The sequence below is a fragment of the Orycteropus afer genome, unplaced genomic scaffold (assembly GCF_000298275.1).
Source record: "Orycteropus afer afer isolate SDZICR_OR568_19922 unplaced genomic scaffold, OryAfe1.0 scaffold00002, whole genome shotgun sequence".
In the NCBI taxonomy this organism is placed as follows: Eukaryota; Metazoa; Chordata; class Mammalia; order Tubulidentata; family Orycteropodidae; genus Orycteropus; species Orycteropus afer.
In genome coordinates this window covers 318,140-334,516 of record NW_006921589.1, presented here as the reverse complement: position 1 = coordinate 334,516, position 16,377 = coordinate 318,140, and the positions used below count along the sequence as shown (strand labels likewise).

Below are 16,377 nucleotides of genomic sequence, written 5' to 3'. Positions count from 1 at the left end.
ACTTCCGTAGTGATACTGCCTCGGAAACCCAAGGAGGGGTCGCTATGAGTCGGGGCCGACTCGACGGCAAACAACAACAACAACAACAACAACTAAATCCTACACATCTCTTTGGTTTTTGCATTAGACCTTTGGTAGGAAATAAATTCTCTCTTTGAATGCCATGTATTTTATTTTCTTAGGCCCCCCAGGATTCCCAGGACCTCCTGGAGCAGTGGGTGTAAGAGGTATCCAAGGACATGATGGATTTCCTGGTCCAGCTGGAGAAAAGGGAGAATCAGGTACAACTGGCCCATCGGCTCTGATGCACCAATTTTCTCTGGGGAGCAATAACTAGTGACACTGGAACCTTTAACTTCTCTGAATGTTCTTTTCTGGTAGAACTGATGATGTTTAGCGTGTTCTTAGATTGGGATAGTTAAAACTTCCCTCTCTGGCCAGAAGGAAATACAAGCAGATGTATATGATGTATATATATATATGATGAAATTACCCATATATAAATCATAAATTTTAATATGCCAGGATTTCCTCTTTCAGGTTTGCTTGGGGCACTTATGGGTCCAAAAGGAAACCCCGGTGCTCAAGGTGAGTTCTTCCTTGAACCCACTGAAAGACGTTTTCAAGGGCAGAATCTAGTTTAACACGGCTGACATATAATACAGGCTTAACATATTACACTAAAGAAGCCCCAGCGGTAATATAAGATATTTGTATTCTTGGTTTTCAATTTAAAATGCTTATTTATTGTCATCATAACAAAGTGAGCAAATTAGAATCTGTGATCCTGTTTTAAAATGGTCTTCTATGAAAGTCTTTAAAACTAAAAAGGGTTCTCTCATTTACTTGGTTCTTGTTGTTAGTGTGATTTAAATTTATCACCTCCTAAAAGTAAACCAAAACCAAATCCATTGCCATCGAGTTAAATTCAACTCACAGCAACATACAGGACAGAGTAGACCTGCCCCATCGTGTTTCTCAGACTATAAATCTTTATGGAAGCAGACTGCCACATCTTTCTCCCCCAGCTGGTGGATTTGAACTACTGACCTTTTGATTAGCAACTAAGCTCTTAACCACTGTGTCACCAGAGCTCCTGAAGTAGGGATGTGCAATTGATAATTTCTCCAGGAGCAGCACATCCTGCCATTCAAAGATACAGTAATAATACCAATTCTTTCCCACCTTGGAATCTTTCTAGATCTGATCCAATCCCCATAGCTTGTAGTTTATACTATTTTTTATTAATGGTTACCCAGTAACTCTCTCAGCATCCCAGACATGGTCATTTATTGAACTTGCCACTCAAAATGTGTACTGGTTTTTTGTCTGACAGACTACAAGTCTGGATTTCTCATGGAAGTATTTACAAGATAAGCAGCTCCTTTTAACTCCTCAACATTTTGTGGAGAAATAGTTTAGCTAAGGCATTTGACTGCTAACCAGAAGGCTGGTGGTTCAAACCCGCCAGCCACTCCTCAGAAGGAAGACTGGGAAATCTACTTACATAGTGATACTACCTTAGAAACCCAAGGAGGGGTCAGTATGAGTCAGATTTGACTCGAGGGCCATGAGTGAGTTTTCTTGACCATTCTCAGCAGGGGTCCTGTGGATAGGAGTATTTCATTAGCAAAGAAGACTACACCCAACAAAGGCCTCAGTCCTTGATACTCCCTCAGAACCAGCAAAGAGTAGCCCGATGCTGCTGAGAAGCTCAAGTTGGCAAGAGCTTCCTCTTGACCAAAGGGTTCACATTTTTGAGTACCTGAGTGGTGTAAATGGTTATCATGCTGTGGGTTCATGTCCACCCACAGACAAGTATTATATCTGTTTTTTAAACAAGAAAACTGAAGACTTGCAGTGGTGAAGTGACTTTGTCAAGATCAAGTAGCAGGCGTTCATTCATCAGCCTCTTTTTTAAAAATGGTACTGTGAATCTCAACCCATTAAGTAAAATATCTATGTCATTAAAGGTCACCACAAGCTATAACTCCAAGTATAGGGACATTATGGAAATATGTCAACTCTTCTGTTTTTCAGGCGCCAAAGGAGACAAGGGAGCCCCAGGCTTGCCCGGCTTGCGTGGCAGGAAAGGGGCAGTGGGAGACGCTGGGCCTCGAGGACCCACTGGCATAACAGGACTCCCAGGGCTACCAGGTGTCCCAGGTGCACTCATCCCTGGCCGGAAAGGAAATCGAGGTTCACCAGGCCCAAGAGGAAACCCAGGTAGAAGGTTGACTTAAATATGACAAAAGGGCAAAAATAATGATGGACCTAAGAAGCTTTCTGTTTTTCTTCCTCTAACTTCCTGGCTCCTTTTTCCCACCCATCTCCATTCTGCCCATACTCACCTGCTCGCACGTAGATGCTGCCAGATTGTGGGTGTTCCTGAGGCCGAAGTTGGAAAAGATTAGCAGATACCAAATTAACAAGCCTAAAAGAGAAAGATGCACCCATTCACCCAGTATTTATTATTGAGCTCCTGCTGTGTGGCAGGTACTGGGTGGGTCACAAGGACCCAGATACAGGCCTTGTTCTAACAGACCTCTCTCAGGGACAAAGCTGTTCCTACCTTGTGCCAGATGTTCCATTGGCATTATCTCACTCCATCTCATAATCCCTTCACACTCTGCAAGACAAAGGATGTTTGACGTAACCATGTTTAGATAAGCAAAGATGCAGGGTTCAGGATCACCAATGGGACTTGCCAAGCTTCCTCACTGGCAATCTTGATGGACTGTCTGAATTCAGGTAAACCGGGCCCACCTGGACCTCCGGGGAGTCCTGTAAAAAGTGTAAAAGGAGACAAAGGATTCATGGGTAAGCCTGGCCCCAGAGGTCCCCCTGGAACCATTGGAGACATAGGGCCACCAGGTCATCCGGTAAGTGCAGAAAATATTACTTTGACTTCTTAAAGTCTTGTAGATGGGTCGCTTGGGTCAGATATGCCTGCAGGTGGCAAAAATGACCATTTGTGATGCATCTGTGCACTGTGCCTAAAGGGTCAGAGACTGCTTTATGAATGCCTTATTGTCAGGAGCCTCATTAAGCTCCCTGGAATTTGGTTTCCAGAATTCACCCAGTTTTTCATTTTAAATGTGTGTGTGTGTGTGTGTGTGTGTAATATTTGCTCACCTCCAGTGCATCGGTCTCTCTCATGTTCTCTATGATTCTTGGAAAGTTGTCAGCACTGATCCTGTTATTACATCTGAAGTCCTTCCAGGACACTAGGATGGTCTGGAAACCTGAGCTCGCTTAAATCCTGCGGTGCTCTCATGGTTGTAGGCTTCTATCTTTGCATTTGAAAGATAATTCTTCTCAATGGATGTTTAAACTTGTTCAGTGCCGTCACAGCCCCCTCTTTTCAGAGAACACCTCCCTACCCAAGGGGTAGGTCTTGGCACCAGGCCCTCCTCCCTGGATTCTTTTGCCTCAGGAGATCAGACCACACCACAGAGGTCCAGAGTAGTGGATCAGATGGTTCTGTTTTCACTGTGCCTCCCATTTTGAATCTCATGAGACCTTATCTAAGCAAAAAAACTCTTCCTTCTTTGGTCTTCTTCAAAAACAACTTCAAAGGCCACTTTTATTATTACTATTGGTATTTTTTTATGACCTTTATCTCATTATTCTCAAGTAATTACATCCTCTTTCAATTCCCATGGACAGTGTAGGTAGACAGATAGCTGCCAGTGAGTTGACTCCAACCCAGGACAACCTTATGTACAACAGAACGAAATATTGCCTGTTCTTGCATCATCCTCATGGTCAATGGCATGTTTAAGTGCATCCTTGTGGCTACCATGTCAGTCCATCTCACCCAGGGTCTCCCTCACCCTTGATCCCTTTTGATGATAGGTGCAAAGCAAGCAAGTCAGACAGTGTTGTGATGTGGTCCAAAAGGTTTTTATTGGCTAATATTTGGAAGTAGGTCACCAGACCTTTCTTCCTAATCTATCTTAGTCTGGAAGTTCTGCTGAAAGTATGGGTGACCCTGAAGGCATTTGAAATAATCAGTGGTGTAGCTTCCAACAGATAGACCTTGGCTGAAAACAACAAATACCAGAAAGATGTTTACTTGTGTTTTATTGACCATGCAAAAACATTTGACTGAATGGATTACAACAAATAATGGCTAACGTTGTGAAGAATGGGAATCCCAGAACACTTAATTGTGCTCATGAGGAACCTGTACATAGACCAAGAGTCTGTCATGCAAACAGAAGAAGGAGATTCTGCATGGTTCAAAATCAGGAAAGGTGTCCATCAGGGTTGTATCCTTTCACCATATTTACTCAATCTGTATGCTGAGCAAAGAATCCAAGAAGCTGGACTATATGAAGAATTTGGCATCAGGATTGGAGGAAGACTCATTAACAATTTGCAATATACAGATGACACAACTTGCTTGCTGAAAGTGAAGATGACTTGAAGCACTTACTGATGAAGATCAGACTATAGCCTTCAGTATATATTAAAACTCAACATAAAGAAAATAAAAATCCTTGCAACTGGACCAATAAGCAACATTGTGAGAAAGGGAGAAAAGATTGAAGTTGTCAAGGATTTCATTTTAATTGGGTCCACAATTAATGGCCATGGAAACAGCAGTTAAGAAATCAAAGGACATAGTGCACTGGGCAAATCTGCTGCAAAAGACCTGTTTAAAGTGTTAAAGAACAAAGATTTCACTTTGAAGACTAAGATGTGCCTGACCCAAGCCATGGTATTTTCAGTAGCCTCATAAGCATATGAAAGTTGACCAATGAAAAAGGAAGACTGCAGAAGAATGAATGCATTTGAATTGTGGTGTTGGTGAAGTATATTGAATATACTGTGAACTGCAAGAAGAATGAACAAATCCTTCTTGGAAGAAGTACTGGAATGCTCCTTAGAAATAAGAATGTCCAAACTTCGTCTCTCATACTTTGGTCATGTTAACAGAAGGGACCAGTCCTTGGAGAAGTATATTATGTTTGGTAAAGTAGAGGGTCAGTGGAAAAGAACAAGACCATCAACGAAATGGGTTGACATGGTGGCTACAACGATAGCCTCAAGCATAGCAAGGATTGTGAGGATGGCACAAGACCAGACAGTGTTTCTTTCTGTTGTACACAGTGTCACTATGAGTCAGAACCAGCTTGATGGCACCTAACAACAGCATTAACGGGGACTTCACCATCCTGAGGAGGAGGGATTTATAACTCTGCTGGCCCAGATAGAATGGCCTTTGGGTGCTGCAACTCAATAAAGGCTCACCCACCTTTGCAGAAATCATCCATACAAATCATAAGGTTCCTTCTGGAAGTCTGGTTACTGGTCCTCCCAAAATATTGCCAAATACTGGGCAGTTCCATTTAGGGTACAGAATAGTGTATGCAATACTCCAACATGTGTTAACATTATAAGGTATATTTCTACTGGCATTGATGGTGGTTTCTGGTTTTTTTTTTTTTTTTATTTATTTATTGAAAAACTAATCAATATCAATAGGAGAAGCAATGGAGTGAAAGATAAAAATGATGTCTGTCCACTTTAGCTCATACTCACCCAGCAAATAGTATATCCTACTTGCTTTAAAAAAAAAAAAAAAGTCAGTGAATATTGTAAACACTTAAAATTTACCTGTGGATCTGCTCCTTTTATTTGAAAAGGGACCACCAGGCACCCCCGGTCTCCCAGGACTCAGAGGTGACCCTGGGTTCCATGGATTTCCGGGCATGCAAGGTATTGTTTCTGTGCACTGCTCTTTTGGGTGCAAATACAATCACTGTAATTCAAATACCTTATTGAATTTGTTTTACCCTGTACATGTGTTACTTTTACAGTTTTAAGAAACTAAACAAGCCAAAAGAATATGCATTGAACTGTTAGTGGGGGAGAATGAGTAAAGTTTTATACATATATTTACACATTTGTACTTTTATGTGGCAAATGTTTTTATGTGGCAAATATATTATATTTTGATCAGAAAAAGACTGTGACTTTTGAAGTTTTAAGTTTAAAATGTTCACAGACATCAGTGCAAACTTCAGGCTTCAGAAAATAGTTCTCAAAGCTTCCATTAGTGTGCCATGACCTTGAATAAAGTTTTAAATATCTGAGTCATGGTCTCAGTTGATTAGTTCCTCCGGTGTTGTTTCTGTGGGGCAAGAATCTATTGTCACAGACTCTACTGAAGCTAAATAACATATTCAGTTCTTCTCTTGGATTTCAGAATAAGACCTTCAGCTGGCACACCGATGAGTTTGCACTTCATTATTTGGAAATTTTTAATCACCAAAGGGAAAAACATTTAGGCTTCTTCTGTTGTAGCGTAGTGCCTAAGGCATTTGACTGCTAACCAGAAGGCTGGTGGTTCAAACCCACCAGCCACTCCTCGGAAGGAAGGTTGGGCAATATACTTCCGTAGTGATATCAGCTCGGAAACCCAAGGAGGGGTCACTATGAGTCAGAGATAACTCAACTCAACGGCAGTGCGTTTGTTTGTTTATTTGTTTTTTTTGTTGTTTCTAAGTAAATATTAACACATTGCTCAAGTTCTGACATCATTTGTCATTTAATTTATCGTTTAATTATGATAAATGGTAATTTATCATTTAATTGCCAGTTCTGTTTGGACTCTATAATTACTTAATTGTATTTATTGTATTAATTTAATATTTAGCAATGAAGTCTTTCTAAGTAATCAGATATACTGATTGCTATTTCAATATTCTTTACAATAGAGTATTTCTCCAAATCAGTGGCTCTTGGTAACCTTTTATTCGCATCAAAGACTATGATTGGGAGATAAATTTTACCGCTTTGTTAGTTTACATCAAAGCTGATATTTTGTATTCACTCTCTTGAGCACTGAGAAGAGAAATTCCTGACAGTGGGCTATTTGTAAAGCTAGAGTAATACACTGAAAAGGTATATAACTACAATAACCCAGCAAGATAATCCACCAGGAGGGTACTAAAATAACTTTTAACATGGCTCCTTATTTTACTTTAATTATTAAATTGAAATGTTTCTGAACTAAAAAAAGCCAACCCTTAGGAACCCTTTCTCTTCAAAACTAAAATACAAGTTCTTAATATCTACATTCCTACATTCATGTGTGTTTCTTGACAGACTGATTAGATATGATCCATCGGGTCCAAATGGGATGCCAAGACCCACATGTACATAACTGAGTTGCAGTCACTGGCACAGTACCCCATCCAGTCAACCTTCCATAATCTTTTCTTAGAGTCTCCTGTCAACCTGAAGAGCTAGGAAATACAGTTTTCTAAGCAGAATCACATTGTGGGTTTTTTGTTTTGTTTTGTTTTGCTTTTAGGAGAGAAGGGTAATCCAGGATTTCGGGGACCAATTGGACCTCCAGGACCAATTGGGCCTCCAGGACCACCTGGTAAATATTTTTCCTTCCTATGAAAGCATTGCTGTGATTCAAAATCAACTCAACAGCAATGGGTGAGGGTGGGGAGGTGATCATTCTCCATGAAGCAGTGGTAAGTCATCAGTGAAACCATCCTCCTCTTCTTATGTTTTTGGAAATAGGTGTTCGTGGAGATCCTGGAACACTTAAGATCATCTCCCTTCCAGGAAGCCCAGGGCCTCCTGGCCCACCTGGAGGACCAGGGATGCAAGGAGACCCTGGGCCACCAGGGCCACCAGGAGACCTAGGTACAGAACTGGCAGCATTGAGCTGGACTAGTAGGGAATGGTTGAAACCAATATACCTGTACAGTGCCTTGGAAGAAAATGATACAACTTCACAGAAAATGTTAAACATTATAGAACTTTCTTATCATCAGTCTTAGGTCTGAGTTCATTTTATCCTTGACCAGTAAATAAAAGACCTTGGAATCTCTTGAAAAGTGCACAGCATAAACTTGAGTGCATATGAACATTTTGGGGCACTATATATATTTTTTGTCAAGTTAAAAGTATTGTGTCTATCTTCTCTAACAACTATCCGTCTTGGAGCTTCAACTATTTCTAGAGGGCTGTGTGCATGAGCCTGAGTTCTTCCCGTTTATAATTTTCTGACACTTTGTATAGCATGTGGAAGAGTAGGAAATGGATGCTTCATATTATGAAATTCTTTCAAAGCACTGGTGTTTGGAAATCAAACTGATGTGTTTTATAAGCTTATCGTATTGTCGTAGACTTCTGAATGACGCTGTTATGCTCTAAGTTTGCCTGAATCCACTGGGAGATAAGAGGGATATTACTTATTGCCTTCATCAGTGTATGAGTGGAGTAAATTCTGGAATTGCATAAATCAAAATGGTAGCAGAATACTAAACTGCTATATTCATAGTTCATTTTTGAGGGTCTTTTTCTAGGAAGTGGGGTTAATAAGTTGAGTGACCAGCCATCCTAGTTTGCCTAGGCCTGAGGGGTTTCCCAGGATACAGGATATGCACTGCTGAACCTGATAAGAGTCTCAGGTAACTGAGATGGTTGGCCACCCTAACTTTCATTCTCTATGAACAATTCAGTTCAGTGTTGGCTTTTGCCTAGGACCCTGTGGGCCACCAGGCAGACTAGGCAAGGATGGAGAACCTGGGATTCCTGGACCAGTTGGAGAAGAAGGCAACAAAGGTTCTAAAGGAGAAAAAGGTAAAACCTGGCTTGTTTCCTTTCCTGAAGCAGTGTTGCTTCAATATAGAGACAAGTCTTGTTTGAGCACATGGCCACAAGAGTCATCTAGACGTTTTAGTCTGTGTTGTTCAGACCATGCCAAAAACCAAGGCCAACTGTCAGCTGGAAAAAGAGAAGAGTGGGTGGAATTCAAAGGAGATGGGGAACAAAAAACACAATATTGGGACTTTTAAAAAGTCCTTGTAAAAAGTACTGACGTCTGAGTTGGAACTAAACTGGGACATGGCCTGACTTCCACAGTCGGCATGGTTGGTTGTGACATCACCCTGATACTGAGGCCAGAAGTTGAAGCATCTCTGCCCTCTCTGCTTTTCCTCAGGACCCAGAGGACTGTGGCCCACATTGGGTTGGGATAGGGGTCAGGGTGCAGTGGTGGCAGAAAAGGATAAGGTGGTGGTGGTCGACAATGCCAATATCACAAATAAAAACTATTTGATGAAGAAGGGGAGAGGAAGGGACAGGTGGAAGGGGACAGAGGAGAGCTCACTGGTCCATATTTAGAAAGTAAGAAATGTATATTAGCTTACTACAGCATCAGAGAAAATACTGATGATTAAAAGCACTTACTTTGTTTTTATGTCATGTAAGTAGAAGAAACTTACTGTTATTACAACAAAAACTGTCTTTTTGGTTTTTATCTACTTTTCTAATTAATCAAAAACTTTCTTGAAGTTTGCATTTTTGAGAAGAATTTTCAGTGATTTTTATGATTGTTTATTGAACTTATCAAAACTATAAGTAAGTTTTTTTTAATTATCCACTATAATAGAGTTTAGGAGTCCCTAAGTGGAGCAGATGCTTAAGCTCTCAGCTACTAACTGAAAGGTTTGGGGTTTGAATCCCCCCAGAGCTGTCTCAGAAGGAAGGTCAGGTGTTCTCCTTCTGAAAAACCCTAACTACTGAAAACCCCACGGAGCACAGTTCTCTGAAACACAGGGGTCACCAGGAGTTGAAATCGACCCCATGACAACTGGTTTGCATTTTTTGTTCTTTTGTTTTTTTTTCTAAAAGAGTTGGGGCAATTTACTTGCATAGTAATACTTCCTTGGAAACCCAAGGAGGGGTCGTTATGAGTCAGGTGCGACTCGAGGGCACATAACAACAACAACAATGGAATTTCAAGTTGTAAATGATTGATTTTTTTTTCAGCCACATTTTGGAGGGACACGTTCATTTATTCCTAAGAGATGTCTGTAAGACCAGACGCAGGCCACTGGGGAATACAAATGTAAAGAAGAACAGAGCCTATCTCGATAGCTCATGACAGGAGATCCACAAGTACCTATGATAATATCCCTGGTGTGGTAAAAGTCAACATTTAATCATGTTGTTTGATGATTTTAGCAATCACTCTCCTAAGGACTCCTTTCTATACTTAGGACTCAAGAGCTGTACATAAACATTTAAATTAGTGGGTGTGAACCACTGACCTTTTGGTTAGCAGCTGTGTGCTTTAACCACTATACCACCAGTGCTCCTAAATGCATAATTTTAAAAAAAATCTCATTGCCATTGAGTCGATTCCTACTCATAGCAACCGCTCCTTGGGATTCTGAGGTGATATCTCTATGGAAGTAGATTGCCCAGTCTTCCTTTTGAGGAGTGGCTAGTGGGTGTAAACTTCCAACCTTCTGGTTAGCAGTCAAATGCCTTAGGCACTACACCACCAGAGCTCCCTCATATGCACAACAGGCCATGATATTTCCTTGAAAAGCTGCAACTTTATCAAGAAAGAAACCAACTTTGCCATTTTTAAAGATGTGGACCTCCTTGTTGCAATATTTATAACATACTTTTCAAAGGGCCACCTGGATCACCTGGATTGCCAGGTTTAAAGGGACGACAAGGAGACACTGGACCACCTGCAACTGGGACAGCCATGAGAGGCTTCATCTTCGCTCGACACAGCCAAACAACAGCAGTTCCCTTGTGTCCAGAAGGGACGAAGCCACTCTACAGCGGGTTTTCTCTCCTTTTTGTACAAGGAAATGAACGAGCCCATGGACAAGACCTTGGTAATGTCCCAGTTCTAATTATCAGTTATGTTGTTCCATATGCAGATTGCTACTTTTATAGCAAGCTGTACTTCCCTCTGGAGCTTAGTGTCAAAGGCCTTGAACACCCTCCAGCATTTCTTAAAGGGAGAAATAAAACAACACTGGCCTAATGTCTGATTTTCATCCTGGAATGTAAAGATACAGAAGAGTTTGCTGGCGAATGCCAGTCTAATGTGTTCTGTCCAACACAACTTTCAGTTAAACCATCTGCCTGCTTTTTCAAACTGGAGTAACACCGTTTTTAAAGCACTCTCTCTTCATTAGCTGTTGTATGCATATGGATAACTGGGAATTTTGTTATTAGTGGTGGTGGTTTTTGTCTAGTCAATTCTGACTCATGGAGACCCCATAGTCTGAAGCAAAGACATTGTTCCAGCTGACCTATAAAATTCCATTGCTGTGGAGTTGATTTTGTCTCATAGTGACCCAGTGGGACTGAGTAAAGCTGCCCCCTAGGGTTTCCAAGGCTGAAAATCTTTAAGGAAGCAGACTGCCAAATCTTTCTTCTGCAGAGTGGCGCGTGGGTTCAAACACCAGCCTTTTAGTTAGCAGGCAAGTGCTTGATCACTGCACAGAGCTCCCTATGCTGACCCCCAATTCCAGACTGATTAGAAAGGTCCAAGGAAATGTTAAGGGTGGAGAAGGCAAATTTGTTTGTCTGTTGGGTCTTTGATTTCTATCATCATTGAAACTTTTCCATACCACATTTTGGAAATAAATGTTTTGTGTTGTCTTTACCATTGTTTGCCATGTCTTGTTTAAATTAGCCTCTACCTAGTAATGATTCTGCTGTACATGGGGTTGCTATGAGTCAGAAATGACTCGACGGCACCTAACAACAACAATAACAACAGTAATGATACCCAAAGTCCTCTTAATTACTAAACAACTCAACAACTCAGCTCACTGCCGTTGAGTCGGAACTGATCCCCAATCTGATGTTTTCTCAGGGACTCTTGGCAGCTGCCTGCAGCGTTTCACCACAATGCCTTTCCTATTCTGCAACATCAACAACGTGTGCAACTTTGCATCTCGAAACGATTATTCATACTGGCTGTCAACACCAGCCCTGATGCCAATGGACATGGCTCCAGTGACTGGCAGGGCCGTGGAGCCCTATATTAGCAGGTAAAACACAGTCCCTTGCTCTGTGATGAGACCAGGTGAGTCACTTGGCCCGTATTGGGATGTGAGGCAGCACAGCATCGGCCAGCTTTAAAGTGGCGCTGCCGCCATTTCTTTGTTTCTGTTCGTTTCGTGTTACAGATGCACCGTCTGTGAAGGTCCTGCCATTGCCATAGCCGTTCACAGCCAAACCACTGCCATCCCGCCATGTCCTCAGGGCTGGGTTTCTCTCTGGAAAGGGTTTTCATTTATCATGGTAAGGAGAAAGGAATAGCAGATGACCTGTGGGATCTGCTACTGGAAGCGGTAAAGTGGGGCCCCAGAAATGGCACCACCTGACAACAGTACACACAGTGAACCCAGCACCATCGAGTCAATGCTGACTCATAGCGACACCATAGGACAGAGTAGAACTGCCCTGTTTGATTTCCAAGGTTGCAAATCTTTACAGAAGCAGACTGTGTCATCTTTTCCTGCGGAGCAGCCAGTAGGTCTGAACCACTGACCTTTTGGTTTGCAGCCAAATGCTTTAACTGCTGCACCATCAGAGCATCTGTATGCACAAAAGGCCATGATATGTCCTTAAAAGCTGCAAATCAATTTTATTAAATTTTATTTAAATATTATTTTCTACTCAGTAAGTTGTTTTTTTGTTAAATAATGGAGGTTTTTTTTTTAAGCATAAGACTTCTCAGAATGAGATTACCCACAAATTCTAAATGAAGCCAGGTGGATGAATAGTAGCCAAATTTCCTGACAATAGAATGCCTGTTTTTAGGCAACAGCTGCTTTATCTGCATTCTTTGTAGTCCTCACAACAACTCCGCAAGGTGATTATTATCTATTTTTGTACGAAGAAGAAAACTGAAATTAGGGAATTTCCCCCAACGTGTCACACCGTTAATTGCCAAAGCTAGCGTTCCCACCCAGGCCTGTCTGCTTCAAAAATATTGGGTCTTATCTTTATTTGTACAAAGAAGAGAACTAAGAGAGAAAGCCTGTTTAAATAATTTCTCCAGTGAAGACCTCTATGGACTGACCATCTGGGATTGCGATAGTTGCACATGTGTGCTTTGCAGTCTGTCCAGCATGGTATGGGGTCCCTGGGTGGTGCAAACGGTAAATGCCCTCATCTGCTGGCCACAAGGTTGGGGGTTCAGTTCTACCCAGAGGTGCCTCAGAAGAAAGGCCTGGCAACCTACTTAAAAAGCAGCCATTGAAAACCTGGTGGGGTCCATCTCTACTCTGACACACATGGAGTCACCTTGAGCATAACCAACTTAAAGGCAGTTGGTTTTCTAGCATTGTTTGTGATACATTGCTCCCCCTTCTTTACACACAGCCATGCATTTATTCAATCCTTAGTTCAACAATTAATGAGTAAGGAGTCACAGTTGTGACCTCTGGTAGGCTGTGAAGATACCAGCATGAACCAAAGTTCCTGTTCTCGTGGAGCTCATATTCCAGTGGGGAAGGGAGAGAATAGGCAAGAAGGCAAACTAATAGTTAACAACAAGAACCGGTCAGGCAGTGATGAGTGCAATGAAGGAGACACAGCAGGAGAAGGTGAGAGATCATGAAGGGATGTGGTCAGGGAAAGGCTTTCGGACGGTAGTCTTCAGCAGACACCTGACTAGCAAGAAAGAGCCAGTCAGACCTGGGGGAAAACATCATTGCCTGCGGAGAGAACAGCTTGTACTTTCTGATGACTGTACCTCATCTTAAGGAGCCCCGGTGGGGCAGCAGTTAAGCACTTGGCTGCTAACTGAAAGGTCGGCAGTAGGAACCCACCCAGGGGCTCTGCAGGAGAAAACACTTGGCGATCAGCTCCCATAAAGGTGACAGCCCCGGAAACCCCATGGGGCAGCTCTGCTCTGTCCTAGAGGGTCACTAGGAGTCAGGACCGACTTGACAACACATGACGACATCCTCATCTTGGAAGGTACCTGGAATCTGAGCAGACCTGTTGCTATCGCGTTGACTCCAACTCGCAGCAGCTCCCCGTATAACAGAGTACAGCTGCTCCATAGGGTTTTCTTGGCTGTAATCCTTATGGAAGCAGACCACCAGACCTTTCTTCTGCAGGGCCACAGGGTAGGTTCAAACCACCAACCTGTAGGTTAGTAGGTGAACGCAAACCCTTTGTGCCACCCAGGGACTAGGGTCTTAGCAAGTGTGGGGGAAGAAAGTACAAGAAATGCTTACATTATGAGCAGGAATTTGCCACGTACATGAAGATTCATGTGTGCTCTCTGGTTTGTTTTCTTAGGTTACCAAACACACACACACAAACGCATTCACGATGCAGACGCCAGCGGACGGAGTTTAATTCATTTATCTTTATTGTGATAGTTCACAAGTGCAGGTTCTGAGGGTGCTGGGCAAGCACTGGCCTCCCCCGGCTCCTGCCTGGAAGAATTCCGAGCCGGTCCCTTTCTAGAATGTCATGGAAGAGGAACGTGCAACTACTATTCAAATTCCTACAGTTTCTGGTTGGCTTCTTTAAACCCAAAGAGAATGTTCAGGTAACTTTTCAAAGTCAAGTCTAATCTGGCGACTCAGCTGCAGAATACTCAGAAGTTGCCTATGTTAGTTTTGCTTTACCTACGTGCTAATGTGCTCACCTTTAAATCCCCACACGCCAATGAAACCCCGTTGCTTTTGGCAACTCCCAGCTGACAAGCATTCTCGAGTCAATGAGTAGCCATGGTATTGTGCCACTCATGTATTTAGTATTTACAAATGAATTTAATAGTGAGTTGCAGAAGAAAACCACAAAATGATGTGTTCATCTTGATTCTTCTGTACTGGAGTAATACAGATGACTTAAACGGTGGGGATAGTTTATTTCTAAAACAGAGGACCTGTGAGTTTGCTCCAAGGGCTGTATCTCCTTAATGCTGTTGAAGTGTGACTGAAATGATAAAACATTGGCACATGTACCTTTCCAGAAATCAATTTCTGAAAAATATTTCTTTCCTGTAATATATGTTAGATGAGCTACAGCGTTCATGAATAAAAGTCAAACTCAGCAAGGATTCTCTTTTTATCCATATACATTAGTGAGGGTTTTTTTTTTTTTTTTTTTTTTAACTTTAGAAAACCCATTCCGTCAACTGTGAAGGCCGGGGAGCTGGAGAAGATCATAAGTCGCTGTCAGGTGTGCATGAAGACAGGCCAGTGAAGAAGCCGTAGAGAACAGAACTGTCCTTGTTCCATCCTAAGATAGCAAGTCATGACACACAACGTGCACTTATTTAGGAATTCTCGTGCCAGACGGTATCACTGGATGGTTGTTGAGTACAAAGTCTCAATTTGTTCCTTTACATGACAGTGCATTGCTTTTTTGTTCTGTGACCTTGAGCTCCAAAACGGGTGCTGTTTCCAAGTTGCCTGTGCCGAGGCAGCAGATTTACCACACAATACATCCACTACAGCTGTGTTCCACTTCTATCCAGTGCACCACCTAAATGATGATCGTACAGTGTTTGAAGGCTACAAGAGCCATCTGGTCTACTAGATTCCCCACATTTGTCCTCTTCTGTTCCAGTCTTTAGGACTCAGGGAGGCTAAATCAGTCTTAGATCACGCCCTGCCCTTCCTGACACTTTAGACCCTGGAATCAAGTGGAGAAGGACAAGAGCATCGTGACTAGACCTGGACGTTCAGACCTGTTGAGTATTAAAGCCCAAGGGAACGCAGAGCTGAACTGAGGTGCAGGGATTGTCTAAGGCTCTTTCAAACACACCCAAGACGAAGACCAAGAGGGGGTTTGGTTTCCTGAATGGAGCCGTAATAACCTTGGAAATCCTGTATGGTTTTGTTCTGAAGTTTGTTTTGTTTGTTTATGGAAATCCTTTCACTGCAGCAATACCTCCTGTTTGCACTGAGAGTAGAAAAAATTTCACTTCTTTTTAAAAAAATTGTGATTTTGGTGCAAATTTACAAAGCAAATTCGTTTTACAGGTTCACACTTATTTAATTTCAATAAGATATTTATTCAGACCTACTCTGAGATGTGTCTAACTTCTCTTTTATCAGCGCACCCACACAAATACAAGGGCTAGCTGTTCCACCCCTCCATCTCTATAAATGCTGTTGCACGCCCAATATGGTGGAGTACTCAGTGATCCACGAAAGAACTTGAGGCTTTTGTTGCCTTATCAGGCTCTAAATATTTTCTCTCCACTGTCACTCTTCCATGTACCCTGAGTATTTACAGATTTCCTTATTCCTTCTCAAAATTTTCCTATGTAAAACATGTTTCCCTTTAATGTTATAAATGCTTACAGACTGTATTAAAGGAGTCTACTGTGTAAAAATCTTAATGTAAAAATTATGTAACTTGGCAGTTGCATGTCTTAAAATCCGCTTCTCAGTGTGCTGTACATTCCCAACATTAGTTTCTGTTAATTCATTCACTGTCACAAGCGTTTGATCCAGGACCATCCATATCCCAGGTGCTATGCTAAATTACAGGGATAAGGAAAGCAAAAGAGAGAAAGAGACTTGTTTCTGATTTCATATCCCAAAAAAG

General features: G+C 42.0%; 1 protein-coding gene across 1 annotated transcript in view; it reads left to right on the top strand.

Moving 5' to 3' along the window:
* Positions 1-15,024, top strand: part of COL4A3 (collagen type IV alpha 3 chain) — a 161,049-nt gene extending 146,025 nt beyond the window's left edge. The window contains exons 40-52 of the mRNA XM_007935513.1: positions 183-281; positions 541-588; positions 2,041-2,226; positions 2,752-2,882; positions 5,655-5,727; positions 7,328-7,399; positions 7,549-7,674; positions 8,518-8,616; positions 10,461-10,673; positions 11,666-11,843; positions 11,982-12,096; positions 14,193-14,365; positions 14,940-15,024. Of these exons, the coding sequence (XP_007933704.1) occupies positions 183-281; positions 541-588; positions 2,041-2,226; positions 2,752-2,882; positions 5,655-5,727; positions 7,328-7,399; positions 7,549-7,674; positions 8,518-8,616; positions 10,461-10,673; positions 11,666-11,843; positions 11,982-12,096; positions 14,193-14,365; positions 14,940-15,024 (1,598 nt within the window). The remainder of the gene's footprint in view (positions 1-182; positions 282-540; positions 589-2,040; positions 2,227-2,751; positions 2,883-5,654; positions 5,728-7,327; positions 7,400-7,548; positions 7,675-8,517; positions 8,617-10,460; positions 10,674-11,665; positions 11,844-11,981; positions 12,097-14,192; positions 14,366-14,939) is intronic.
* Positions 15,025-16,377: the final 1,353 nt, after the last annotated feature.